General features: G+C 36.8%; 1 protein-coding gene across 2 annotated transcripts in view; it reads left to right on the top strand.

The window, feature by feature from the left end:
• Positions 1-24,424, top strand: part of Nup58 (nucleoporin 58) — a 51,275-nt gene that overhangs the window by 10,812 nt on the left and 16,039 nt on the right. For both annotated transcript variants that reach the window (XM_090342386.1, XM_090342385.1), the window contains exons 4-12: positions 1,173-1,310; positions 4,033-4,143; positions 5,897-5,921; positions 8,495-8,560; positions 8,791-8,965; positions 12,195-12,274; positions 13,973-14,091; positions 14,511-14,593; positions 21,951-22,152. In XM_090342386.1, the coding sequence (XP_090198512.1) occupies positions 1,173-1,310; positions 4,033-4,143; positions 5,897-5,921; positions 8,495-8,560; positions 8,791-8,965; positions 12,195-12,274; positions 13,973-14,091; positions 14,511-14,593; positions 21,951-22,152 (999 nt within the window). The remainder of the gene's footprint in view (positions 1-1,172; positions 1,311-4,032; positions 4,144-5,896; positions 5,922-8,494; positions 8,561-8,790; positions 8,966-12,194; positions 12,275-13,972; positions 14,092-14,510; positions 14,594-21,950; positions 22,153-24,424) is intronic.

The raw sequence follows: 24,424 nt of genomic DNA, 5'->3' as shown, positions 1-24,424 counted from the left end.
TTCTTTACCTTTTTATTGTTGTTTGGTTGGGTTTTGTTTGTTTGTTTTTGTTTTTGCCAGTTCTGGAGCTCGAACTCCCTGCCTGGGCACTGTCTTTGGGCTTTTTTAAGGCTAACTACTCTCTCACTTGAGCCATAGCACCACTTCTGGCTTTTTCTGTGTATGTGATACTGAGGAATTGAACCCAGAGCTTCCTGCTTATATGTGGACCTGGGTATTGACCCTGACCTCAAAGTTCAAAGCTAAGAGTCTACCACTTGAATTATATGTCTGCTTCTGGGTCTTTTGGTAGTTCATTGGACATAAGGGTCACCCAGACAGACTTAACCATTCCAGCTAGTTTTGTTTTATTTAGCCACTGCTAGAGCTTGAACTCAGGGCTTAGGCATTGTCCCTGAGCTTCTTCTTTTCTTTTTTTTGTGGGGCATGGGGCTTGAACTTGGCTTGGGTACTGTTCCCGAGCTCTTCAGCTCTGGGCTACCACCCTACCCCGGGGCCTGGGTACTTTTTTTGTTGTTGTTAGTGGTTGTGGGGCTTGAACTCTGGGCCTGAGCACTGTCCCTGAGCTCCTCAGCTCAAGGCTACCACCCTACCCTTGAGCCAAGCCCCACTTCCTGTTTTCTAGTGGTTAATTGAAGATAAGGGTCTCAGGTCCTTTTGTGCCCTGGCTCGCTTTGAACCTTGATTCTCAGATCTCAGCCTCCTGAGTAGCTAGGATTACAGGTATGAGCCACCCTGCTAGGCTCCCTGAGTTTCTTTTGCTCAAAATTAGCACTCTATCACTTGAGTTGCAGCTCTACTTTTGGCTTTTTCTGTTTATGTGGTACTGAGGAATGGAACTCAGGGCCTCATGCCTGCTAGACAAGCACTCTACCGCTGAGCCACATTCCCAGTCCCTCCAAGTTGATTTTAAACCTGAATAGCTATGATTACAGGCATGAGCCCAGCTTATTTACTAAGCTGTTAATCCTCCTTATTCAAGTATATATATGTATATATATATATATATATATATTCATCTTCAACAAATTATTTTTCTAGAGAGCCGTTTTTTTTCTCATGGAAATCAGATTTTTGTTTGTTTGTTTTGTTTTTTAAGCATCCTTGTGTTTTTCTGTGGCTCTCCTAAGTACTATCTCTACTTGAAGGCTTAGTATCTCATTTTTTTACAGCATCCACGGGATTTACTTTGAACAATCTGGGAGGAACAGCTGCAACAACAACAACTGCTTCAACTGGCCTTTCTTTAGGGGGAACCTTAGCAGGTTTGGGAGGTTCACTTTTCCAGAGCGCAAACACAGTGACATCAGGTAATTGATAATTATTCTTCATAACAATGAACATTTGTATCTGATGAGTCCAGAACACTTTAATCTTTGTTTGTGCTAATAATGGGGCATGTCCCTTAGTTTTTTTGCTTGAGGCTGACTCATTCTCTACCATTTGACCTCCACTTTTGGCTTTTTTGCTGATTAATTGGAGATCAGAGTTTCAGGAACTTTCCTGCCCAGGCTGGCTTTGAACTTCAATCATCAGATCTCTGCTTGTTGAGTAGCTAGGATTACAGGCATGAATATTTAGTGCCTGGTTTGATTTCCTTTTAATATATAATGTTTTTCATATATGCTTAGACATCTTCGTAATATTTCAGCAACATATTTTCCTCTTTATACTGGCTAATTAGATAAGGAAACAAGTCTATTTCAAGTGTCATTAAAAGTTCCAGAGAAAATTTTTGTGTGGGCCACCCCTAGGGCTTGAACACAGCTTATGTATTGTTTCTAAGCTTTAATGCTCAAGGGTAACACTCTATCGCTTGGATCACAGTTATACATCTGGCTTTTTTTGTTGTTGTTAATTGGAGATAAGTGTCTCATGGACTTTGCTGCCGAGGCTGGCTTTGAACAACAGATCTCAGCCTCCCAAGTTGCCAGGAACACAGTGTTGAGTCGTTGACACCCTGCTTGAAACCTTTGCTTTTTTTTTCCTTCCTTCCTTCTGTCCCTCCCTCTTTCCTTCCCTCCCTCCCTTTGCTTTTCTTTCTTTCTATCTTTCTTTTTTTCCTTAAATAAATGTCAATTAAATATTCTTGGGAATCAGAGGTTAGAAAGGGATGCTGGGTTGGAACTCCAGCCAGATAAATGTATTAACATGCTTTGAAACTAATATTTTAAGACAAAGATATTAAGTCATTTCACAGAAAATCCAAAGTATCAGTCTACATAGTATTAGCATGGAATTAATGTTTTGGATTTCAATTTGAGTTTTCATATCATGTTTGTTAGGAAATTTTTAATTTGTCTAATGTTCAGGGTTCTGTATATACTTTGAATTGGTTATAGCTAATGCCCATATAAGAAGTGAGGTTTTGTTGTTGTTTTGTTTTCTTTTAGTGCCAGTCCTGGGAATGCAGGTCTGGATACTGTCTCTAAACTTTTTCACTCAAGGTTAGAGCCATTAGAGCCACAGCTCCATTCCTAGCTTTGTGGTAGTTCTTTATATTTAACAATCTCATATACTTTTCCTTCCCAGAGTAGCTTCAAACTGTGATCCTCATAGTTCAGCCTTATGAGTAACTAGGATTGCAGGAATGAGCCACCAGTGCCTGGCTAGAATTGTATATTTTGAAAAGCAAATGGGGGATTTGTAGGAGTGAGAAAAGCCCTCATAGTATTTAGAGGAATTATTTACCTCCCATAGCAATGCAGTATCGAAAAGTTTCTCTTCACTGATTTACTAATTTGGAGAGTTGATATGAATCGAAAATATATGGCTTCTGATGATACTTGGAGTAATTTTAATGTCTTCAGTTTCAGAAGTTTTGTAGAGCCTTAATGTGTCTGGTACTTGGTTGTATAGGAGAGAGGAAGGAATATAACTTGATCTTTTCTTAACTAAGCTATAGATGCTTTTGTCCTGTAGATACTACTTTGATGAAAAAAAAAACAGGTCATTGGAAGAGAAGGGAGATAGTCAGGATATGTAAGTTATGGGTGTGTGTGTGTGTGTGTGTGTGTATGTGTGCGCCCATGATTGAATGTTGGGTGTCTCGTGTGACTTGGTAGTGAGCACCCTGCCATTTGAGCCATATCCACAGCCTTTTTGTTTGATTAAGGCTCTTGCTTCCAAGGTGGACTGGCCTTGCACCTACAATCCTCTTACCTTTCTTTCTTAAATAGCTAGCATAACAGATGTACACCAATATTTTCCAACTTTTTCTTAGACTCTTTATATATATTCAATGCTTGTTTCATGCTTATGTTAACTGAAGGAGCCATTATTTTTAAGGAAATTACAGGTTCATTATCTTTTCTGAAATACTTGGAGCTATTAGTGTTTATGGTTTGAAGTTTTCAGATTCTGGGATAGTTACAGAAACTTTACTAGTTGAATATCAGCATCGTGCTTAAAAGGTTTCAGATTTTGGAGCAGTCAGATTTTAGATATTTGGATTAGGAATGTTTACCAGACATAATGTTAGTTATTTATTTAGCTATATTCGTATTACAGATTCCCAGAATTTAAATCCAGTGTTCACTTTTACATGCTACTAATTACTGTTTTGTCTTTCTGAAAGAGCGTCTCATCTTCTCTAAGAAAACCATAAGAGAACCACAACTGTATTAGCTTAGGAATGCATGTGTTTATAGAAATACAGGGTTATCAGCACAAGGGCTTTGAAATTTTGATACTTGACTTACATATACTTTAATCTCTTTAATTAACCACAATCCCCTTGATTCATTTTGCCAGTGAAGTAAGATTTGAATACTCAAAGCTCTATGTTTTTAGATACATTTTCTGGAAAGAACTTCTTGGTAGTATGCTGTTATACTTAATGTATCTTATACTCAAATCTTGTGAATTAATGCTAGAATAATTTGAAAATAAAACTGGGAAATGTTTTACCTGGAAATATACCAACTCAAATTGCATTTGAAGAAAAATGTTTTAAAAATAACAAAAAGACTTTTTTTTTAATAACATCTTTACTTCTGTGAAATTGGTTAATGATGCTTAGGTTATTTTCAGGTCTTGGACAGAATGCTTTAAGCTTGACATTGGGAGCTCCAGCAGCCACTTCAACTACAGGCAATGAAGGACTTGGTGGTATAGATTTTAGTAGCTCATCAGATAAAAAGAGTAAGTAATGTTATTGTAATTTTACCTAGTAGTGCTATTGGGAAACTTCCAAGCAATTCAGAATCCCCTGTGTATGGAATCTCTAAATATTCAATAGAACAGTTTTACATGGGCTTCCATTATCATTAGTATTTTACAGATTGTAGCAGGCATTTAAGGTTTTATTGTCTTAGTTTAGATTTGTGTGGTGATTGTGTCTTATGCAGCTAACTTATGTGTACATTGACAGGTAGTTTTAAATTGGAATCATGATCCACAGGTTTTGTAATCCATCTTATATAACAGAAACAGTATCAATAACTCAATCAGGTGTTGATTTTGTTGTTTTACTCCAAAAAGGATGGTAAGAGTAAGAGAATGCAGCTAATTTTCTGTTCCTGTCTTCATCATCTTGCTGTCTTAAGTGTACCTAAATTTGACTTGAACAGTAGTAATAGGTAGAATAAATACACCAGAAAGCACCTTTTGGAGCACCAAAAGGTCAGATGCCAGAGATCATAAAGGGCTCAACATATGCCACATTGGCTCTTTTTTTTTTTTGGTCACTTATAGGTTTGAACTTAGGGCCTAAGTGCTGGTCCTGAGCTTTTTTACTCAAGGCTAGCGCACTACTACTTTGAGCCATAACGAGCCATAACGTCACTTTTCTGGTGGTTAATTGGAGGTAAGAGTCTCATAGACTTTAGTGTCCAGGTTAGTTTTTAAACTGTGATCCTTAGATCTCAGTCTATTGAGTAGGTACAATTACAGGTGTGTGCCACAAGTGCCCAGAAAATATGTAGTTTTTAAATGCTCCCAACCACACACATTAATAAAAATAAGTTTCTGAAATAGGAGTATTTTATATGGGTCCAGTGTTAGAAATAGATGCATGAATTTTGAAAATATATGGGACAAGGGATTTATACATTTAAGTTAAAATTTTTTAATTAAGAAAAATACCTCAAGACAAATTATAAATTACATGAGAAGGCGTTGCACAAATGGAAAAGTACACTTATCTGATGGCCATTTGAAGAGAATGTTTACTTCACTAGAATGGTAAGAAATGTGTTGAAATTAAAATTGAGTGGTATTTTTTCACATGCGTGATTAGCAAAGATATTGTTTAAATGTCTGCTATTGGGGAGATGAATGTACTTGTTTGAGGGGATTTCCAGTTTTTATTAAGAAATTATTAGACTGGAGAAGTTTGGGTAATCTGAAAAGATTATCAAGTAAAAAAAAGTGTGTTAAATAATCTGTACAGAGTTAAACTGGTAGTCAGGATATAAACTGTCTATACAGGACATGTTTTGTGGAAAATAGCTAAAACAGAATTTTTTGAGGGGCAGGGGCAGGGGCAGGGGCAGGGGCAGTCCTGGAGCCTGGGCACTGACCCTGAGCTTGCTTTGCTAAAGACTAGCTCTCTACCACGTGAGTCCTATTTTTCTGTGGATGTGGTACTCAGACAACAAACTCAGGGCTTCATACATGGTAAGCAAACACTCTCCCACTAAGCCATATTCCTGGCCCTAGAAAATTCTCTTGAAAGAAATAGATGCAGGTCAGATATATAAACATGTCTGCTTATGGGTACAAGTCTTAGAATAATTCAGTGTTCTTCCAAATGCATGCCAAGGCATGACATCACTGTATGTTTTAACAAGCAAGTTAAGAAATGCTTTAGTTTATATTTATATCTCAGTTTGTTAATTTAAAACATTTGAGTTGTATTAAGTTACCTATTTTTATATCTTCTTGTATTTTCTAGGTGACAAAACAGGAACAAGACCAGAGTAAGTTTATATTTATAACTTTTAAGATACGTAAGAGTTTTACTTAACTATTAGCTATTAGAAACTATAATTGGAACTAAATAAAGCCAGGTATTTAGAAGAAAAAGAATTTAACTTTGTTGTTGTTATTTTACTGAAAGACTAAAATTACACATCTTCATTTTTAGTCATTAAGGCAGTTAAAAATAATTTATTTATTTATTTATTTATTTTTTATTGTAATTAGTAAAAGGGTTACATGATATTTGCAAGATAGAAGGTGCATTAATTCACATACATTGATACCCTTTCACATGTCTTGGTACCCATTTCCCTCCCCCTTAAAAATCATTTCTTTGGACCGGGAGTTTGGCCTAGTGGTTAAAGTGCTTGCCTAGCATGCACGAAGACCCAGGTTCGATTCCTTGGTACCACATATATAGAAAAAAAGCCAGAAGTGGTGCTGAGGCTCAAGTGGTAGAGCTCTGGCCTTGAGAAAGTCCAAGGACAGTGCTCAGGCCCTGAGCTCAAGCCCAGGACTGGCAAAAAAAAAAAAAAAAAAAAAAAAATCATTTCTTTATAGAAAGGTAGTAGCTCACATTTCTCAAATAATACAGATAAGCACAAGCACAGGTCTTTTGTGTGTGTGTGTGTGTGTGTGTGTGTGTGTGTGTATGTGTGTATGTGTGTATGTGTGTATGTGTGTATGTGTATGTATTTCATTTTGTTTTCTGGTCTGGTATTGATCCCTGTACATGGTGAGCATGAGCTCTACGATTGAAGAATTATATCTACACTCTTGAAGGGAGAAGGTAAACGTGCATTTGTAGCCCTGGGATTTGAATTGAAAGACTTGCCCTCGGCTGGGCAGGCATTTTACCACTTCAGCCACACATCCCATCCCCTCAGTCATTTTCTTTTTTTTTTTTTGTCAATCGTGGGGCTTGAACTCTGGAACTGGGTTCTGTCCCTGAGCTCTTCAGCTCAAGGCTAGCACTCTACCACTTGAACCACAGCACCACTTCCAGTTTTCCAGGCATGAAAGTCCCAGTCTCTGGGACTTTCATGCCTGGTCTGGCTTTGAACCATGATCCTCAGATCTCAGTCTCCTGAGTGGCTAGAATTACAGCCAGGAGCCACCAGTGCCCAACTTTTAGTTGTTTTTGAGATAGAGTCTCCAAATTTTTGTCTAAACTGGCCTTGGATCACAGCTCTCTTCCTATGATTTCCTCAGAGCTGGGATTCTAGCACATGCCACCACACTGACTTGAAATGGGGCTGACTTAATCTCCCTAGGCTTGCCTCAAACTTTAAACCTTCTTATTGCTGCCTCCCATAGTAGCTGAGAGTACAGATGCTTACTTACTACTACATGCAATCTTACTGCATCTTTTTTTTCATATATTTTTTATTGTAATTAAAAGAAGGGTTACATTATATTTGCCAGATAGGTTACTGCATCTTTTTTATATGCATAAACTGCCACACTGTTGTAGTTTTATTTCCTACGTCTTTAATGAACATGAAGACAATTATTGTTTTTAATCACCAGTTATCATGACCTTTTTTTTTTTTTTTGGTGGGTCATGGGGCTTGAACTGGTCTGGGCTGCTGCCCCTGAGCTCTTCAGCTTAAATCTACTACCCTACCCCTGGAGCCACAGTCCTACTTCCCCTTTTCTAGAGATTAATTGGACATAAGAGTCTCTTAAGAGTCTTTAGTAGTGCCTGGGCTGGTTTTGACTCAATCCTCAGATCTCAGCCTTCTGAGTAGCTAGGATTACAGGCATGAGCCACTGAGCCCCGTCTTATCATGATCATTTTTATTGCCAATTATATTTTCTCATCAAATTCCTATTACCTGTGTATATTTTAGCTTGTTATTAATTGTAATAGATTTTGGTTGAATGTCCTTTGTATATAATATTTGGGGCTAGAAATTTTTCTAGTTTTGGATTTTTTTTGTTTGAAATGTTTAAATGTAATTTATAAGTTGAGTTTCCCTAATACAAACTTTTAAAAGTTTAAATGAAGAAGCTGAGAGACTAAACTCTAGGGTTATGAAACATGATTCAGTAAGCTGAATTTAGTTGTTTGATTTCATTAATCATTTGTGGTTCCCTTGTTAATTTAAGATGTATTTTTCTTTTCCAATGCACGTTAAGAAGACAGTGAAGTTAATAATGAAGTAATGAACTTCTTTTATGAGTTTTGTAGAAATTAACGTATTTAGTTAATGCTTTAATATTTTTAAATTGAATAAAACCATAAGTTATAGGATCTTTGTACAATTCTTCAGCCAGAGCAAACTTAGTTCACCATTACATTCAATCTGTAGTATTTTCTGATGTTAGACATTTATTCTTTCAAATGTGCTTAGAAGAGATGTCAGATTTCTTAGATAAATTGCTAAAATTATTTAAACAATTAGAATATATATATATTCCTTTATAAAGAAGTTTTGAACATCCAAAGAAAGTACAAATGGAAAACAGTGCTGTAGTTTCTTATATTTTAACATGTGTTCTAAGAAAACTCATGTTCATTTTTTTTTAAAGTCTGATGGGTTTTATGCATCTGTTACTTCTTTCTTAGGGATAGTAAAGCCCTGAAAGATGAAAACCTCCCTCCTGTCATCTGTCAGGATGTGGAAAATCTCCAGTGAGTATCAAATGGAATTAGATAATTACTGTTGAAAGAATTCTGGAATCTGTTTTAAGGGAAACATCATTTCCTCCTTTACATTTTAACTTGGGTTAAAATTTTATGGCTTCTAAAAAATAAGAAAAATAAGGATTATGTAACTGCTGTTCTATTACAATGTGAATTATAGGTGAATTTTTAGTTTTGTTTCTTAATATACTCAAGTTCAGTCTTGTTTACTATTTTAGGAAATTTGTGAAGGAACAAAAACAGGTCCAGGAAGAAATTAGTAGGATGTCTTCAAAAGCAATGCTTAAAGTCCAGGAGGATATTAAAGCCCTGAAGCAGCTTCTGTCACTGGCTGCCAGTGGACTGCAGAGAAACACCCTCAATATTGACAAATTGAAAGTAGAAACTGCCCAGGTATACCATCATATAGCCATTTTACCATAGGATGCTTCTACTGCTTTTTTTTCTAAGATGAGATGGGGATTATATAATTACAAACGGTGATACACATATACTACTAGAAAACTAGATCATTCATGTAATGTTACTTGTTTTACCATGTGCAACAGTATCTTAAGCAACTTTCATCTGTTAACCTTGTTCAGTTTTCACGGCAGCTCTTTGAGGTGGGTACTGTTATCTTCAGTATATAAATAAGAAAATAAGTAGAGAACCTTGTCAATAAGTTGAGAAGTTCAGCGTCAGGCCTGGTACTCCAATTATATAGTTATGCCCTTAGCTATTTTGTTTCTTAAGAGTAGCTAAATTGGGCTGGGAGTGTAGCCTAGTGGTAGAGTTCTGGCCTACCATGCATGAAGCCCTGTAATTCCTTGATATCACATACACAGAAAAAGCTGAATGTGGTGCTGTGGCTCAAGTAGCAGAGTGCTAGCTTTGAGAAAAACCCAAGGACAGTGCCCAGGCCCTTGAGTTCAAGCCCTAGGATTGGAAAAACAGCAAAAACAACAACAATAAAAAAAAACCACCATTGTTGGTCTGTTAATAGTTTTCCTGGTTTTTTACAAATTCTTTGGTAATATAGTATTCCCTATGTTTCCTTCTCATTTGTTTTCCTTTTATCAGCAGATAGGTACTTTCTAGGAAAAAGAAAATGCTAATTTTTCCTTTAGGCAAGAATATGACACTAGAAAATAAGGGTCAAATGTGAGAAATGATTGCTGCAGTAGGACTCACTGTAACTAAAACTATTCATCCACAAATATATATGGAATATGTTTTTGTAGCAGACTTGTTTAATAGTCTTTAGAGATTAAAAAAGGCAATGGGTTGTTACTAAAATTGTAAGAGATATAAGGAGAGCATGAATATTATAAAGGAAGAAGGTTGGAAACAGTTTGCTTAAGGAAAAGTATTTGAGCTGAGTTTGGAAAACTATAGGCTACATCAAATAAAATAGGTTTGAGTTTGTACTGTTATTTCCAACATTTAGGAATGGGCTCCTAGGTTATAGTGAATTACCAGTTGAGAAAGTATTAAGAATTACTCCAGAGTCCGGTGCTCATGGCTTACATGTATATAATACTAATTGTTCAGGAGGCTGAGATCTGAGAATCGAAGTTTGAAGCCAGGCAGAGCAAACGAGAGACTCTTCCCTCCAGTTAACCACAAAAAGCTAAAGATGAAGGCATGAATCAAGTGGTAGAGCACCAGCCATTAGGCATCACATCAGTTCAAGCCCCGGTATCAGGCTTGATTGCAAAAAGAATCCTGGGCTGGGAGTTTGGCCTAATGGTAGAGTGCTTGTCGAGAATGCACGAAGACCCAGGTTCAATTCCTTGGTAGCATATATATAGAAAAAGCCAAAAGTGGCTGTGGCTGAATGGTGGAGCTCTAGCCTTGAGAAAGCCTAGGCCCTGAGTTCAAACCCCAGGACTGGCAAAAAAGAGAAAGAAAAAAGAATCCCACAAAGAGTTATCAGTACTATTTGGTCCCAAAGCATTTCATTCAAATAAAGCTTTTTAAAGAAAAACAAGCAAATCTTGAAGGGCAATATAGACCAAAATCAAAGTGTATAACTTCATTGTTTTGGCAAATAACGTAACTAACTAGATTATGATTAGTTCTTTTTGTATGGAGTTGGGTGCCGTCTGGTTGAGCAGTATTTTATTACTGTTTAGTCATTCAATTAATGTGTTTTTTAAAATGATATACTGTGACTTTAGAAATTAAGGACCAAAAGTTATCTAGGGAATCTAGGAAGTGTTAAATCAACAAAGGATAGTATGTTCCAGATACAGGGTATGTTAGGGGCACAGAGTGATCTTGCATGTGTTCTTACCATCTAGAGAATGGTACCTCTATGTTGAATCTTGAAAGGAAAAACTGATAATGAGCAAAAATCGGCAGTATGACATAGGCATGCTGAATTGTCTGCACTGTAACCTTGTAAGTCTGGATTTGGCAAAACTCAAGCTTGATGATCCAGACCTTTCCAGGGCATTTGAATGCAGATGTGAGTTTAAGAGTAAAAAGGAAGTAGAGCTATGTGCCCTGGTGGCTCATGCCTATAGTCCTAGCTGAGGTCTGAAGATCATAATTTTAAACCTGCCCAAGCAGGAAAGTCCATAAGACTCTTATCTCTAATTACCCACCCAAAACTCCCAAAGTAGACCTGTAGCTCAAGTGGTAGAGAACTATCCTTGTTCAGGACAGCAACCAGGTCCTGAATTCAAGTCTCAGAACTAGCACACACAAAGAATAGAAGTTGAAGTGGGCTCACACTTGTAATCCTAACTACTAAGGAGGCTGAGATCTGAGGATAACTGTTCAAAGCCAGGCTGGGCATGAAGATCCCTGAGATTCTTATCTCTAATTAATCACCAGGAAAATGGCTCAAGTGATAGAGCACTAGCTTTGAGCTGAAGAGCTCAGGGACAGGGCCCAGGCCAAGTTCAAGCCTCATGAAATGTATGTGGCTCTAACTACATTTCTTTATAAGAAAAGAAGCATTATGTACTTTATAAGGTTATTATTGAGAAGTAACCAAAATAATAAAGCCTTCATCATAAGGCTTGAAGTATTAGAAGCATCCAAATGTTGTTGTCAACATCAGCTTATATTATTGTTTCTGCTTCCCTTTGTTTAAAATAGTGTTCTCTACATTTGTATATTAAAGAGCAGGATAGATTTTTCCATTAGAATTCTGTACAATTCATGAACTTAATTGTTAAATATACCAGCATAGGCTGAGAGTTTGGCCTAGTGGTAGAGTGCTTGCCTAGCATGCACGAAGACCTGAGTTCAATTCCTCAGTACCACATATGTAGAAAAAAGCCAGAAGTGGTGCTGAGACTCAAATGGTAGAGCTCTAGCCTTGAGAAAGTCCAAGGACAGTGCTCAGGCCCTGAGCTCAAGCTCAGGACTGGCAAACAAAACAAAACAAAACAAAAATATACCAGCAGTTTATTATGGTTTTATCATAAAATTAGTTAAAAGTTTGTCTTCTTTTGAAAGAAGCTTCACAATTTATAAAGCAACTTCACATATCTCTTATTGAAGCATGAACCTCCAGCTGGTATTGTTTGAAATCTCTGTCCAGAAGCAATATTTTTAACTAGCTCTTTAATTACGTGTTTTTTTTTTTTGTTTTGTTTTTTTAAACAAAAACCTTCTGATACATTAGGAGTTGAAGAATGCTGAAATAGCTTTAAGAACACAGAAAACACCACCTGGACTTCAACATGAAAATACAGCTCCTGCTGAGTAAGTTACTAGGTTTTTCAAAACAAGTGTTTCCTATTATAACAAAGCATAATGGGCTGATGGTATAGCTCAAGTGATTGAGCATCTGCCTAGCAAGCACAGGGCCTGAGTTCAGTACTATAAAATTTTCAAAAGAAATGAAACAGAACAGTAATAATATACAAGCTGTATATCTTCGGGCTTGAACTCAGGCTTTGACACTGTCTTTGAGCTTTCTAAAGGCTAGCCTAGCACTCTACCTCTTGAGCCACAGCACTACTTTCAGGTTTTTCTGTGTATGTGGTACCCAGGAATTGAACCCAGGGTTTCGTGCATGTGAGGCAAGCGCTCTACCACTAGGCCATGCTCCTAGCCCAAGACGATAATTTATCATTCCCATTTTACTAAAGGATAAGTAAAGGCTGAGACTTGAACTTTGAGCCATCTTTGATGATAATAACTGATATGTCCTGGATACTTACAATTTGTGGAGGAATTCACTCAGTGCTGTCCATGCTGACCTTTGCTTACTGTAGTCACAAAATCTCCACAGCTGTTATTCTGGTAAAGAAGCCAGAGGCATGTAGGAGGTAAGTAGTTAGTCTATTGGATTCCTGGCCCTGTGTTTTTTCCCTTATAGCTTTTTACTATTTGGACTTACAGAAAAGTCTCAAGAATAGCACAAAAATTTCTTGCGTGGCTTTTATCCAGGTCCTTGATATATTAACATTTTTACCTGCCTTGTTTCTTGTTCTCTGTATACATTTTTTCCTTCAAAACTGCTTACAAGTATTTTAGTGTATATTTAAAAAAGAATTGGTCATATACTAGTACAATTAACCAGAATAAGGAAACCTACAATGGAACTCCTGTTACCTTACTCACATCAGTGTGTTATGTGCTTGCACTATACTTCCTCTGACGTGTTCCTCACACTGACAACAGTGCTACATTTTCAGAGAGCTTTTATTGTTGCTCATTTCTTATAGAAAATACTCAGATTCCTCTTACTACTGTGAAAACTTGATTATAAAATCTGATAATTTTAGACTTAGAGAAAACTGTAAAGATAGTAGTTCCTTTCATACCTTTCCTTGCTTTCTTTTCCATAGTGCTAATGCAGTATAGTTATCACAGTGGGAAATTAACATTGATACAGTGTGATTGATTAAAACATTGAACTTACTGAGAATTCACAGCTATTTACACTAGGGTAATTTTTCAGATCCAGGATCCTCTTGAGGATATCTCCTTAAGCTCCTATCTATGATTATGGAGTCCTTCCTTATTTTGGATGATCCTGTTACTTCTAAAGACTATTATTTAGTGTTGCATCCATTAATGTGCATTTGTTTCCGGTGCTGAGAATAATGATATTTATTTACAGCATTTCTAAGTTTTTGCTTCTGTGATATGATCTCTAGTTACTTTATCTTTAAGTAGTTGTAACATTTCATGAAACAGCTTGAGTACTGTGCATCTTGATCCATATCACACTTTTCATCATTTTTCCTTAATCCTCCGAAACCAATCCCTCCCCTCAACTTTTTAGTTCCTTAGGATATGTATTGAATATTATGACTACATTCTTCCTTTCTTCATTTCTTTCTCTTCCATAACCTGTGAATTATATATCAAATTAACTTATTTGGTACTTTGAATATAAAGAGAATAATGTTTTTGAACTTTTGGTCTGACTTTTAAAATGTGTTTTTGTAGTTACTTCAGAATCTTGGTTCAGCAATTTGAGGTCCAGCTTCAGCAGTACAGACAGCAGATTGAAGAACTAGAAAATCATCTTGCCACACAAGCAAATAATTCACATATAACTCCTCAAGGTAAGATGCTTACAATGGGATTGCTTTGTGATAATACTATTATTTTATTGGTTAGAAAGAGACTGAACTTTCATCCTATGGTAGGTATGTACTAGTGGCTGTGTTAAGCAAAAGGAAATTCCCTTAATAGTCTTAGATTTCCCTGTAAATATAAAATACTGCATTGTGAGCCGTTACTGTTATGACAAGGGCTACAAGAGCAGGTCCTAGGCCTGTCCCTTCTCAGATTACTGATATATATATATATACATACATACATACATATATATCCTCTTAATCTTCTTTATCTGCCACCTTTTCAAGCATAGGAACATAGATGGAGGTTTTTCTCTTACACATTAACTGTACCAAAAATAGGCCTTGAGTTGTAGAAAAATAAAATGGTTGTATTTGTTTTACAACAAAATTTTCTTTTATAGATTTATCAATGGCTATGCAGAAAATTTATCAAACATTTGTAGCTTTAGCTGCACAACTTCAGTCTATTCATGAAAATGTTAAGGTAAGTGTTCATTCATTGTCAACATTGTCATCTCATACATCTGGATGTCTAGATCCATGTGTTCATTTGGGAATACATGTGGTCATGCTTATTACAGAAATAGTTCAAGTTATATGTAAGTGCATAAACTAAGACTTATAAACTAATTGTATGCGGATATAACCTTTGATAAAGGTCTGTTTTTCAAAAAGATCCAAATGCCCAATACAGTCTGTACAATGGGAATAACTTCCCCCATTAATATACATGTTCCTATAGCACCATTTTTGGTATGTTTGTTTTACCATCCTCTGTTCGATATTCATATTGTTTCCATCTCTTCACCAGTATAAATAGCACTGCAGAAAATAAACATTCCTAGCAAAACTTTCTGCACCAAATTAATACAGTTCCAAATATATGTTGGCCATTGCATTAAAAACATGTTTATAACATTCTTTGTTCTGTTACTTTATTATTATTTTTAGAAGTACTGGTGTTTGAACTCAGGGCCTCATATTTGTTTGGCTTGCCTGCTTGAGGACTGCTCTATTACTTGAACCATTCCTTCAGCTTCATTTCTTTGATCTAAATAGAGGGAACACTTAGTATTTATAAAGTATGTGAATAATTTATTGCTTATTTTTGTTGTTGTTGTTACTAAGGTTTGAATTTGGGGCTTTGTGCTCACTAGGTACTCTACCACTTAAGCCACATCTCCAGACTATAATTATTTTAGTCCTCAAGTACTAATGTTAGTTTGAAATTTTTGCTGAAGTGAAATGTTAAGTAGAAGTACACTTTTTTCTCTTTTCTTTTTTTTTTTTTAAACATAATCAAGCAGAAGTACACTTTCCATATGAGCAAGTATAAATTCTAATCCATGCTTCAGGAAATCCTTTAAAACTCAAAGCAGCTAAAAGCAAGTCTGAAAATATTGTATAAAACTGATCTTAGGGCTGGGAGTTTAGCCTAGTGGTAGAGTGTTTGCCTAGCATGCACGAAGGCCCGGGTTCGATTCCTTGGTACCACATACATAGAAAAAAAGCCGGATGGGGCCGGGAGTTTGGCCTAGTGGTTAAAGTGCTTGCCTAGCATCCGTGAAGACGCGGGTTTGATTCCTCGGTACCATACATAGAAAAAAAAAAAAAGCCGGAAGTGGTGCTGAGGCTCAAGTGGTAGAGCTCTAGCCTTGAGAAAGTCCAAGGACAGTGCTCAGGCCCTGAGCTCCAGCCCAGGACTGGCAAAAAACAAAACAAAAAAAAATCCTGATCTTATCAGTATTTTAGAAGTTAACTGTTCAAATTGGATCATTTTTTAAATGATAATGCATTTTAAGCTTTTTGCTTTTACAAATTTGAAACCTTAGGCCAAAATGTTAGGAGTTTTTATTAGGCTTTTTTGAAAACTTAATCTATAATATAAATACAACTACGTAGACATAAAAATTTATGACTCTATAGACATAATGTTTTATTACACAGATTAATATGTATCTATGACATATAAACCCTCAGCCTAATTTTAATTATGTTCTAAAATTTAAGTGCAGTGATTGTATATAGAGATTTCCTTCTTGAATACTTGTTGTTAAACACGTTATTTGAAATGTGATGTAAAAATCAATGTTAATAAATTCTTTAAATAAAAAAATTAGTCTATAATAAACATTGCTTTAAATTGGTAAAGATGAGCTGGGCGCTGATGGCTCATGCCTGTGATCCTAGCTACTCAGTAGGCTGAGATCTGAAGATAACAGTTAAAAGCCAGCCTGGGCTGATTCTTACCTCCCACGAGACTCTTATCTCCAATTAACCACTAGAAAACTGAATGTGATGCTATGGCTCAAATGGTCAAGCACTAGCCTTGAGCTGAAGAGGTCCACACCCAGAGTTCAAGCCCCACGACCAGCCTAAAAAATACATAAATAGGGCCGGGAGTTTGGCCTAGTGGTTAAAGTGCTTGCCTAGCATGCATGAAGACCCGGGTTCGATTCCTCGGTACCACATACATAGAAAAAAAAAGCCAGAAGTGGTGCTGGGGCTCAAGTGGTAGAGCTCTAGCCTTGAGAAAGTCCAAGGACAGTGCTCAGGACCTGAGTTCAAGCCCAGGACTGGCAAAAAAAAAAAAATACATAAATAAATTGGTAAAAATGAATATAGGTTGTCACTTTAAAGTCTATTTTAGTTATTATTATGAAGATTTTCAAATGAACCCAGAAGTAGAATACTGCTGTGAATAGGACACAGGTACTCCTATCTCATTCCACCCATGATGATCCATATCAGCTTGTTGGATCAGTTCTACACTCAGAGCAGAATTTCTGTTTCCTGTGGAGTAAAGTACACCATAGATGTTAGGGTACATGTTTTAACCTTAGACTTTCTGCTCCTCACTTGGAAAAACATTCTATTTGATAAGAGGAAGGTTTTTTTTTTTTAATAAAACATAATAGACATAGCTTCAACATTTAATCATTTAATCTATTCTGTTTTGTTTTATTCTGATTCTGGAGCTGGAACTCAGGGCATGGACTTTGTCTCTGAGTTTTTCTGCTCAAGGCTAGGACTCCTATAGCTCTTCTGGCTTTATGGTGCTTAATTAGAGAGAAGAGTCTCATGGACTTTGCTACCAAGGCTAGCTTCGAACCCTGATCCTCAGATTTCAACTTCCTGAGTAGCTAATTTCTTCCTTTTTTTTCATATATTTTTTATTGTAATTAATAGAAGGGTTACATGATATTTGCCAGATAGATGGTGCATTAATTCCCATACATTGATACCCTTTCACATGTCTTGGTCCCCATTTCCCTCCCCCCCACCCCTCATCTTGTGTTCCCTATCCAATTTCAGATAACCAAATACAAATATATCCGATATATCAGGTAACAAAGTGAGATACTGTAACAATATGAGATAATCAAGGGGCAGCAAAAGTGATGAGAGATAACATAGTACCTTAAGAACAACAATCATTCATTATATGGCTTATGTTTACATCATATTTTAAATGACAAGTTTAACAAACAAGTGTTCAAGGAGGGAATCTGTAATTACAATCACTGGGACTTAGTATTTAGAACTTAATCAAAATTAGGCTAAGGGTTTGTATGTCATAGAAACATCAATTTATGAAATAAAACATTATGTCTATAGAGTCATAGGTTTATATGTCTATATAGTTATGTTTGTATTTCCATTACCAATTTCTTTGTTTCTTGAGACAGGATTTTGGCTGTATTGTTAGCATTGGAGTTCAGTTCCTTTTTCTTTAATATATTTCCAAGAACCAAAGAACGTTTGTTGACCAGATTTGGTATGTTGCCACTTATTCTCAGCTTGTTTGTTGTGAGCAGCTTCCTAATTCTAGGTATTCATTGTAGAAATCTCACACAGGTGTTTTTGTTTAAGTTCTTTCATTTGATAATATGTTGAAACAGACTTAAATTACTCCACCCAGGCCATACCACAGTTAAATTAACAAATTTGGAAATTGCAGGGATTTGTGGTGGATACTGACTTTAAAAAACAAGAAACAAAGACAAATCATCTTTGTAATGTCTCTGAGGCAGATCTTCATTATGCATCTGAAGGAGAAGAACTAAAATTTGTGTGCCGCTTTATATATGAATGTGGGAAAGAGGAGGATAGACTGGGGAAGATCACCAACAAAGTTTCCCTCACATTGCACACTCTTCTGCCTCCATGCTTTCTCAATTCTCAGTTTTTAGCCCAGTTGCTTATTTTGAAGTTTTAGAACATTAACTTTTTCAACTTTTTTTTTTTTTTTTTTTTTGGCGGTCGTGGAGCTTGAACTCTGGGCCTGGACATTGTTCACGAGCTCTTCAGCTCAAGGCCACTGCCCTATCCCTTGGGCTGGGCCTTGCCCCTGGGCTCTTCAGCTCGAGGCTGTGCCCTACCCTTTGAGCCACAAGCACCACTTCCGGTTTTCTGGTGATTAATTGGAGATCAGAGTCTCATGGACTCTGCCCGAGGTTGGCTTTGAACCGAGATCTTCATAAAGATCTTCATATCTTGGCCTCAGAATTATAAGTGTGAGCTACCACGCTCAGCTTCATTTTTTTTCTTATTTCTTCTTATTTTTGTTGGTCATGGGCCTTGACCTTAGAGCCTGAGCTCTTTTGCTAAAGGCTGGTCCTCTACCACTTTGAGCTACAGCTCTATTTCCCATTTTCTGGTAGTTAATTGGAGGTAAGGATTTTCCTCTGGAGGCTGTCTTGTAACCTCAGATGTCAGCTTCCTGAGTAGCTAGGATTTCAGGTGTGAGCCATCAGTGCCTGGCTTAAATTTTTATTATTAATGTCATCATTTATTTTATTTTTACTGTCCCCTGGCAGGATTGAAGAAAGTAATTTGAATTATCATATAGGGCCAGAGAAATTTGTTGGAGCTGAGACATCTTTTTTAGTAGTGTATTTACTTTGTTATATCAAAAGCATTTGATATGTTGAAAGATGGCCTTACCATTAGAAAAACCTTTTAAATAACATTTACTTAAAAAAAAAAAAGACTGTGAGGAAGTTGAACCATTTTTTGTCTATTATAGTTATTAGGAGGAGGGTGAATAAAGACAAAACACTATCTACACATGTAGTATGGAACACAGCAATGTGGCGAGTCTGGTTGGAGAATAGGGAGTGGAGGAGGAGAATCAAGAAGCATTCTAGACACAACTGGACTTTTAAAATGAAAGTCCTTTGTACAATTAATTGTCCACTTAACAAAAAGCCTTATGCTCATGCCCACTACCGGTGGTTCATGCCTGTAATCCTCAGGCAGCTGAGATCTGAGGATCAAGGTTCAGAGGTAGGAGAGTTTATGAGACTCTTACCACCAATTAGCTATCAAAAGACCTGGAGTAGGGACTGGGAGTTTGGCCTAGTGGTAGAGTGCTTGCCTAGCATGCATGAAGACCCGGGTTCAATTCCTCAGTACCGCATACATAAAAAAAAGTCAGAAGTGGTGCTGAGGCTCAAGTGGTAGAGCGCTAGCCTTGAGAAAATCCAAGGACAGTGCTCAGGCCCTGAGCTCAAGCCCAGGACTGGCAAAAAAAAAAAGGCCTGGAGTAGAACTGTGGCTTATGTGGTAGAGTGTTATCTTCAAGCACAAAAGCTCAGAAACAGATCCTAAGCCCTAAGTTCAAGTCCCAGGACCGGTAAAAATAAACAGCTTTATATTTTAGGAAAAGCTTGAATGCTAGTTTCTTCCACAATTTCCTCAGTATCAGTTTATCCTTTGTTTTAATTCTGCTGCTCCTTGCATAATGGAACATTTTATGATTTTCATTATAGAAGTCTTTTACCTCCTTAGTTTATTCCTAAGTATTTTGTTATTCTTTTAAGCATTGTGAACTAAATTGTTTTCCAGATTTCATTCTATAGTCTATTATTGTATAGAAAAGCCCCTGGTGGGCTTGGAGTTTGGCCTAGTGGTAGAGGGCTTGCCGAGCATGCAGGAAGACCCGGGTTTGATTCCTAGGTAACACATACAGAGAAAAAGCTGGAAGTGGTGCTGTGGCTCAAGTGGTAGAGCTCTAGCCTTGAGAAAGTCCAAGGACAGTGCTCAGGCCCTGAGTTCAAGCGCCAGGACTGTTTTTTTTTTTTTTTTTGGTGGGTCATGGGGCTTGAACTCAGCCTGGTTGCTGTCCCTGAGTTCTTCAGCTCAAGGCTACCACCCTACCCCTGGGCCTGAGGCTACTGCTCTACCCTTGAGCCAAGACTTACTTCCTGTTTTCTAGGGGTTAATGGAGATAAGAGTCTCAGGTTCTTTTGTGCCCAGGCTGGCTTTGAACCTTGATCCTCAGATCTCAGCCTCTTGAGTAGCTAGGATTGCAGGTATTAGCCACTGGGCCCAGCCTAAGACTGTTTTTTTTTTTTTTTTTAATGTTCTTTTTATCTTGATACTTTTACCAAAGTGTTTAGCAGATCTAAGAGGTTGTTTTTTATGTTGTTGTAGTCCTTTGTGTTTTTCAAGTGTAGGATGGGTAAATAGGGATAAAAAATTATTTCTTCATAAATTGAATTCGTATTGCTCTGGCTAACAATTCAGTTCCACTATTGAATAAGAGTGGAGAGTAGACATCCTTGGAGGGTTTTGTTGTTTTAATCAGATATAACAGTTTAGGGTGGCAATTATTTTCTTTCAGAGTTTGGGATTACAGGCATGAGCCATAAGCACCCAGTTTGATTATGTTTTCATGCCTTTAGCTTGCACTTCTGTTTTTCCTATGCTCATGAATTATAAATTTGATTTTTTAGTTATGTCTCATGATCTTTGCTGTTGCACTCATACTTTATTATTTTCCTTTATGTTTATCTGAATGTTTTAAATCATCTACCTTATTTTTAAGCCCTGTTACTCATGTTCCATTTTATCCAATATATTAGCGAACTTCTTAACTGAATTTTCAAGTTACCGAGTTTTTTCATTTCCAGTATTTCAACTTCATTTTCCCTATATTCTGTATCTTTTTCGAATTCATCTTTATTGTCTTGTATTGCCTTTTATGCTTCAGGTATGTATTTGCATTTTCTTGGAATTCATTCAGGTGTTTTTAAATCTCCTTTTAATTACATTGAAAATTCTTAATATTTCTTGAGTTCTATTGTCTGAAATTTCATTTGTGTCACTATCAGTATGATGAGCAAAACCACATATTCAGTAACTAATGTGAAATAGGATCATTTATGTTACTAGCTATAGTTACCACCTATGTTGCATTGGACAACTTGGTCGTTTTTCTGCTTCTTGGGATGCTAGCTCAGCCATCTTCATTGTGTAATAATGAAACAATACTGATAAAGAATAAGCTTTTACAATTGAGTTGATGTGTTTGAGACTCGGATATCTACTTGTCTTTTCTAATAATGAAATGTAACACTAAAGCTTGTAGCTGACAAATTAATATCACCAAAATACAATTAGAATTCCATGCTTTGTGTACTTAAAAAAAAAAGAATAAGCTTTTATTATGCCCTCCACCCTCACTATGTGTATCACTTAGCTTTTTATAGAAAATGTATGTAACAAGTCTATATTTAATGCTGGCTTACAGTCTAGAAATTATGAAACGGCTAGGCATTTGAGAGAAAATTTCATGTAATGTAATACTTGATTTTATTCTGCTTTCCTAAAAGTTTAGTTAACTTGTAAAAAAAAAAAATCTCACAAAACCAGTAGAGTTTAGGTGGCATATGAGAAAAATAGGGAAGAGTAGTGCTACTCTCACACTGAAGACTTCTTACATTAGTATATATTACTTGCTCTCTAATTTACAACTTACTGGGATATGAATAATAGAGGTGTGTATTTGATAATTTATCTCTGGTGCATTTAAGGTTTTTTTCCTCATTCTTTAGGTGCTCAAAGAACAGTACCTTGGCTACCGGAAAATGTTCTTGGGAGATGCTGTAGATGTGTTTGAAGCCAGGCGAATGGAAGCTAAGAAGTGGCAGAATGCACCCAGAGTTACTACTGGACCTACTCCTTTCAGCACCATGCCAAATGCAGCAGCCGTTGCCATGGCTGCAACACTTACACAGCAGCAACAGCCTGCTACAGGTCTGAATGCATTCAAGTTATAGCTTCTTACTGTTCAAATGCAGAGCATTTATGTGCAGTTTTATAAGTCTTCCTTTTGTGTGAGCACTGATAAAATTTCTATAAATAGCTGTTCCAGTACAATCCAAAAATTGTGATAGACACAATTACAAACATACCTGACAAAAAATGCAGGGTAGTCTAGCAATAATTAAATATCAGATATTGAATATTGTGACTTTGCATAATGTTTGCTGTATTGCTATAAAAGCCCTATTAGAACATGATGTTTCACTACTGAGGTACACTTACGAATAGCATTAGATTCTAAAATTGTGATTGTATCATTTATTGTTTTAAAATCAGAGCCCATCCATCCATATGTTGCATTTACATGTGTGACACTGGTAGATGGTGCCTTTTCATTTTCCCTACATAATAACTGCACCATGCCCACATTCAGCGTATTTATCCACTGAAGAGGTGTGGAAAAGATCATAACACATGTTACTTGTATGTACTTTGTCTGGAAATAATACAGACCCTTTAAACCAAATTTTGAAGAATACACATGCTAGAATTATATCTTCTCAAAATGAATGACATAGTGGCAGAAGTAGGAACATTTTGTTTTATTTTTGGTGTGGTCCTGGGACTTGAACTCAAGGGCCTGGCCACTATCTGCAACGTTGGTTTTGTTTTGTTTTGTTTTGGTTGTTTGTTTGCTTTTTACTAAAGGCTATTACCTCTTGAGCCACAGTTCTACTTATAGCTCTGAGGGGAATTAATTGGAGAAAAGCGTCTCAAGGGCTTTCCTGCCTGGGCTGGCTTTGAATCTCAGTCCTCAGGTCTCAGTTCCTGAGTAGCTGGGATTGTAGGAATGAGTTGTTGATGCCCAGGCAGGAAGATGTTTGAGAAATGGAGTGCACATGAAGTAGCTTCTGGGAAGTTGGGTAGATAATTAGTGAAATACTGGAAAGCAGATCCCTTCACTCCTGGTTTAATTTCACTTCTAATTATAGAGATATTCTTCATATAGTTTTGTTTTGTTTTTGGTTGGTCATGGGACTTGAACTCTGACTTGGATGCTATCCCTGAGCTCTTCAGCTCAAGGCTACTGCCCTGTCCCTTGAGCCACAGCACCACTTCCGGTTTTCTAGTGATTAACTAGAGATAAGAGTCTCATGGACTTTAGTGCCTTGGCTGGCTTTGAACTGTGATCCTGATATCTCAGCCTCCCAAGTAACTAGGATTACAGGTGTGAGTCACTGGCGCCTGACCCACAGTATAGTTTTCAGTGTTTGATTTATCTATTGTCCCTTTTATCAGGTTTGAAGTTGGTCATAGGATATGGATTTTTTTGTCCTTTCATCGTTTATAAATTTTTGAGTGGCCTTATTTATTCCATAGTATGTATGTTCTAAGTAGTCCACATAACTAATAGTAAATTATAGTACAAAGGAAATTTTTTAAAATGTATATTTCAGTTACATTCAGACTGCCTGTACTAGAGAAACATCTCTGATCACTGTTTAAAGAAATCCTTCATGTATGAAGCTGATGTCATTGCTTTGCCATCAATGAAGGGCTGATGGTAGATTTATACCAAATCCTTTGTATTCCATGGCTGGACCATGTGATTGGCAGCTAGCATGGGCACTGTCTAGATGTTCCATGGCTGGTTGGAATGTAGGGTTCTGCTCTCCAGTGTAAAGGGAAAAAGCCACTATGGAGTTGATTGCTCTGAAGAATGCATCCAACAATTACTGTTATCAGTTCTCATGATCATAAACCAACTTTAGTGCCATTTTACTTTTTAAAGCCCATTTTTCATCCTAAAATAGATCAGAAGATATGGGTTGAGGTGTTTATTCAAATTAATTAGTTTCCTTGAAGAAATAAAATGAGAAAAGTCAGTTACCAAAATGTTTTGTTCTACATGACTATACTATGGTGAATAACCAAACTTAAAGCAGTCACTTGTCAACTTTTTTTTTCTTTCTTATCTAGACTGTTTCATCTTGAGAAGTGTGTATGTTTTCACTCATATTTTTGGCTAAAGGGTATAAATCTATAAATATAGTGCTGACTTTGTGCCAAGCTTAGGGGTTACAAAGATAGATGTATGTGTTCTGTGTGGTGGGTAGAGAGCATGTGAACATTTGTTTAGTTTGGAGGAATACTCCCAAAGAGCCCTTTGATATATTTTAATTTTGGTAGGTACTTGTGCCAGGGTGTGTGTGTGTGTCTGTGTGTATTGAGGCTTGAAGTCAAAGGTCTTGCGTTCTCACTT

This window comes from Megascapheus bottae, chromosome 11, assembly GCF_031878675.1.
Source record: "Megascapheus bottae isolate mThoBot1 chromosome 11, mThoBot2.hap1, whole genome shotgun sequence".
NCBI classification, from domain to species: Eukaryota; Metazoa; Chordata; class Mammalia; order Rodentia; family Geomyidae; genus Megascapheus; species Megascapheus bottae.
This window is presented reverse-complemented; position numbering and strand designations above follow the sequence as displayed.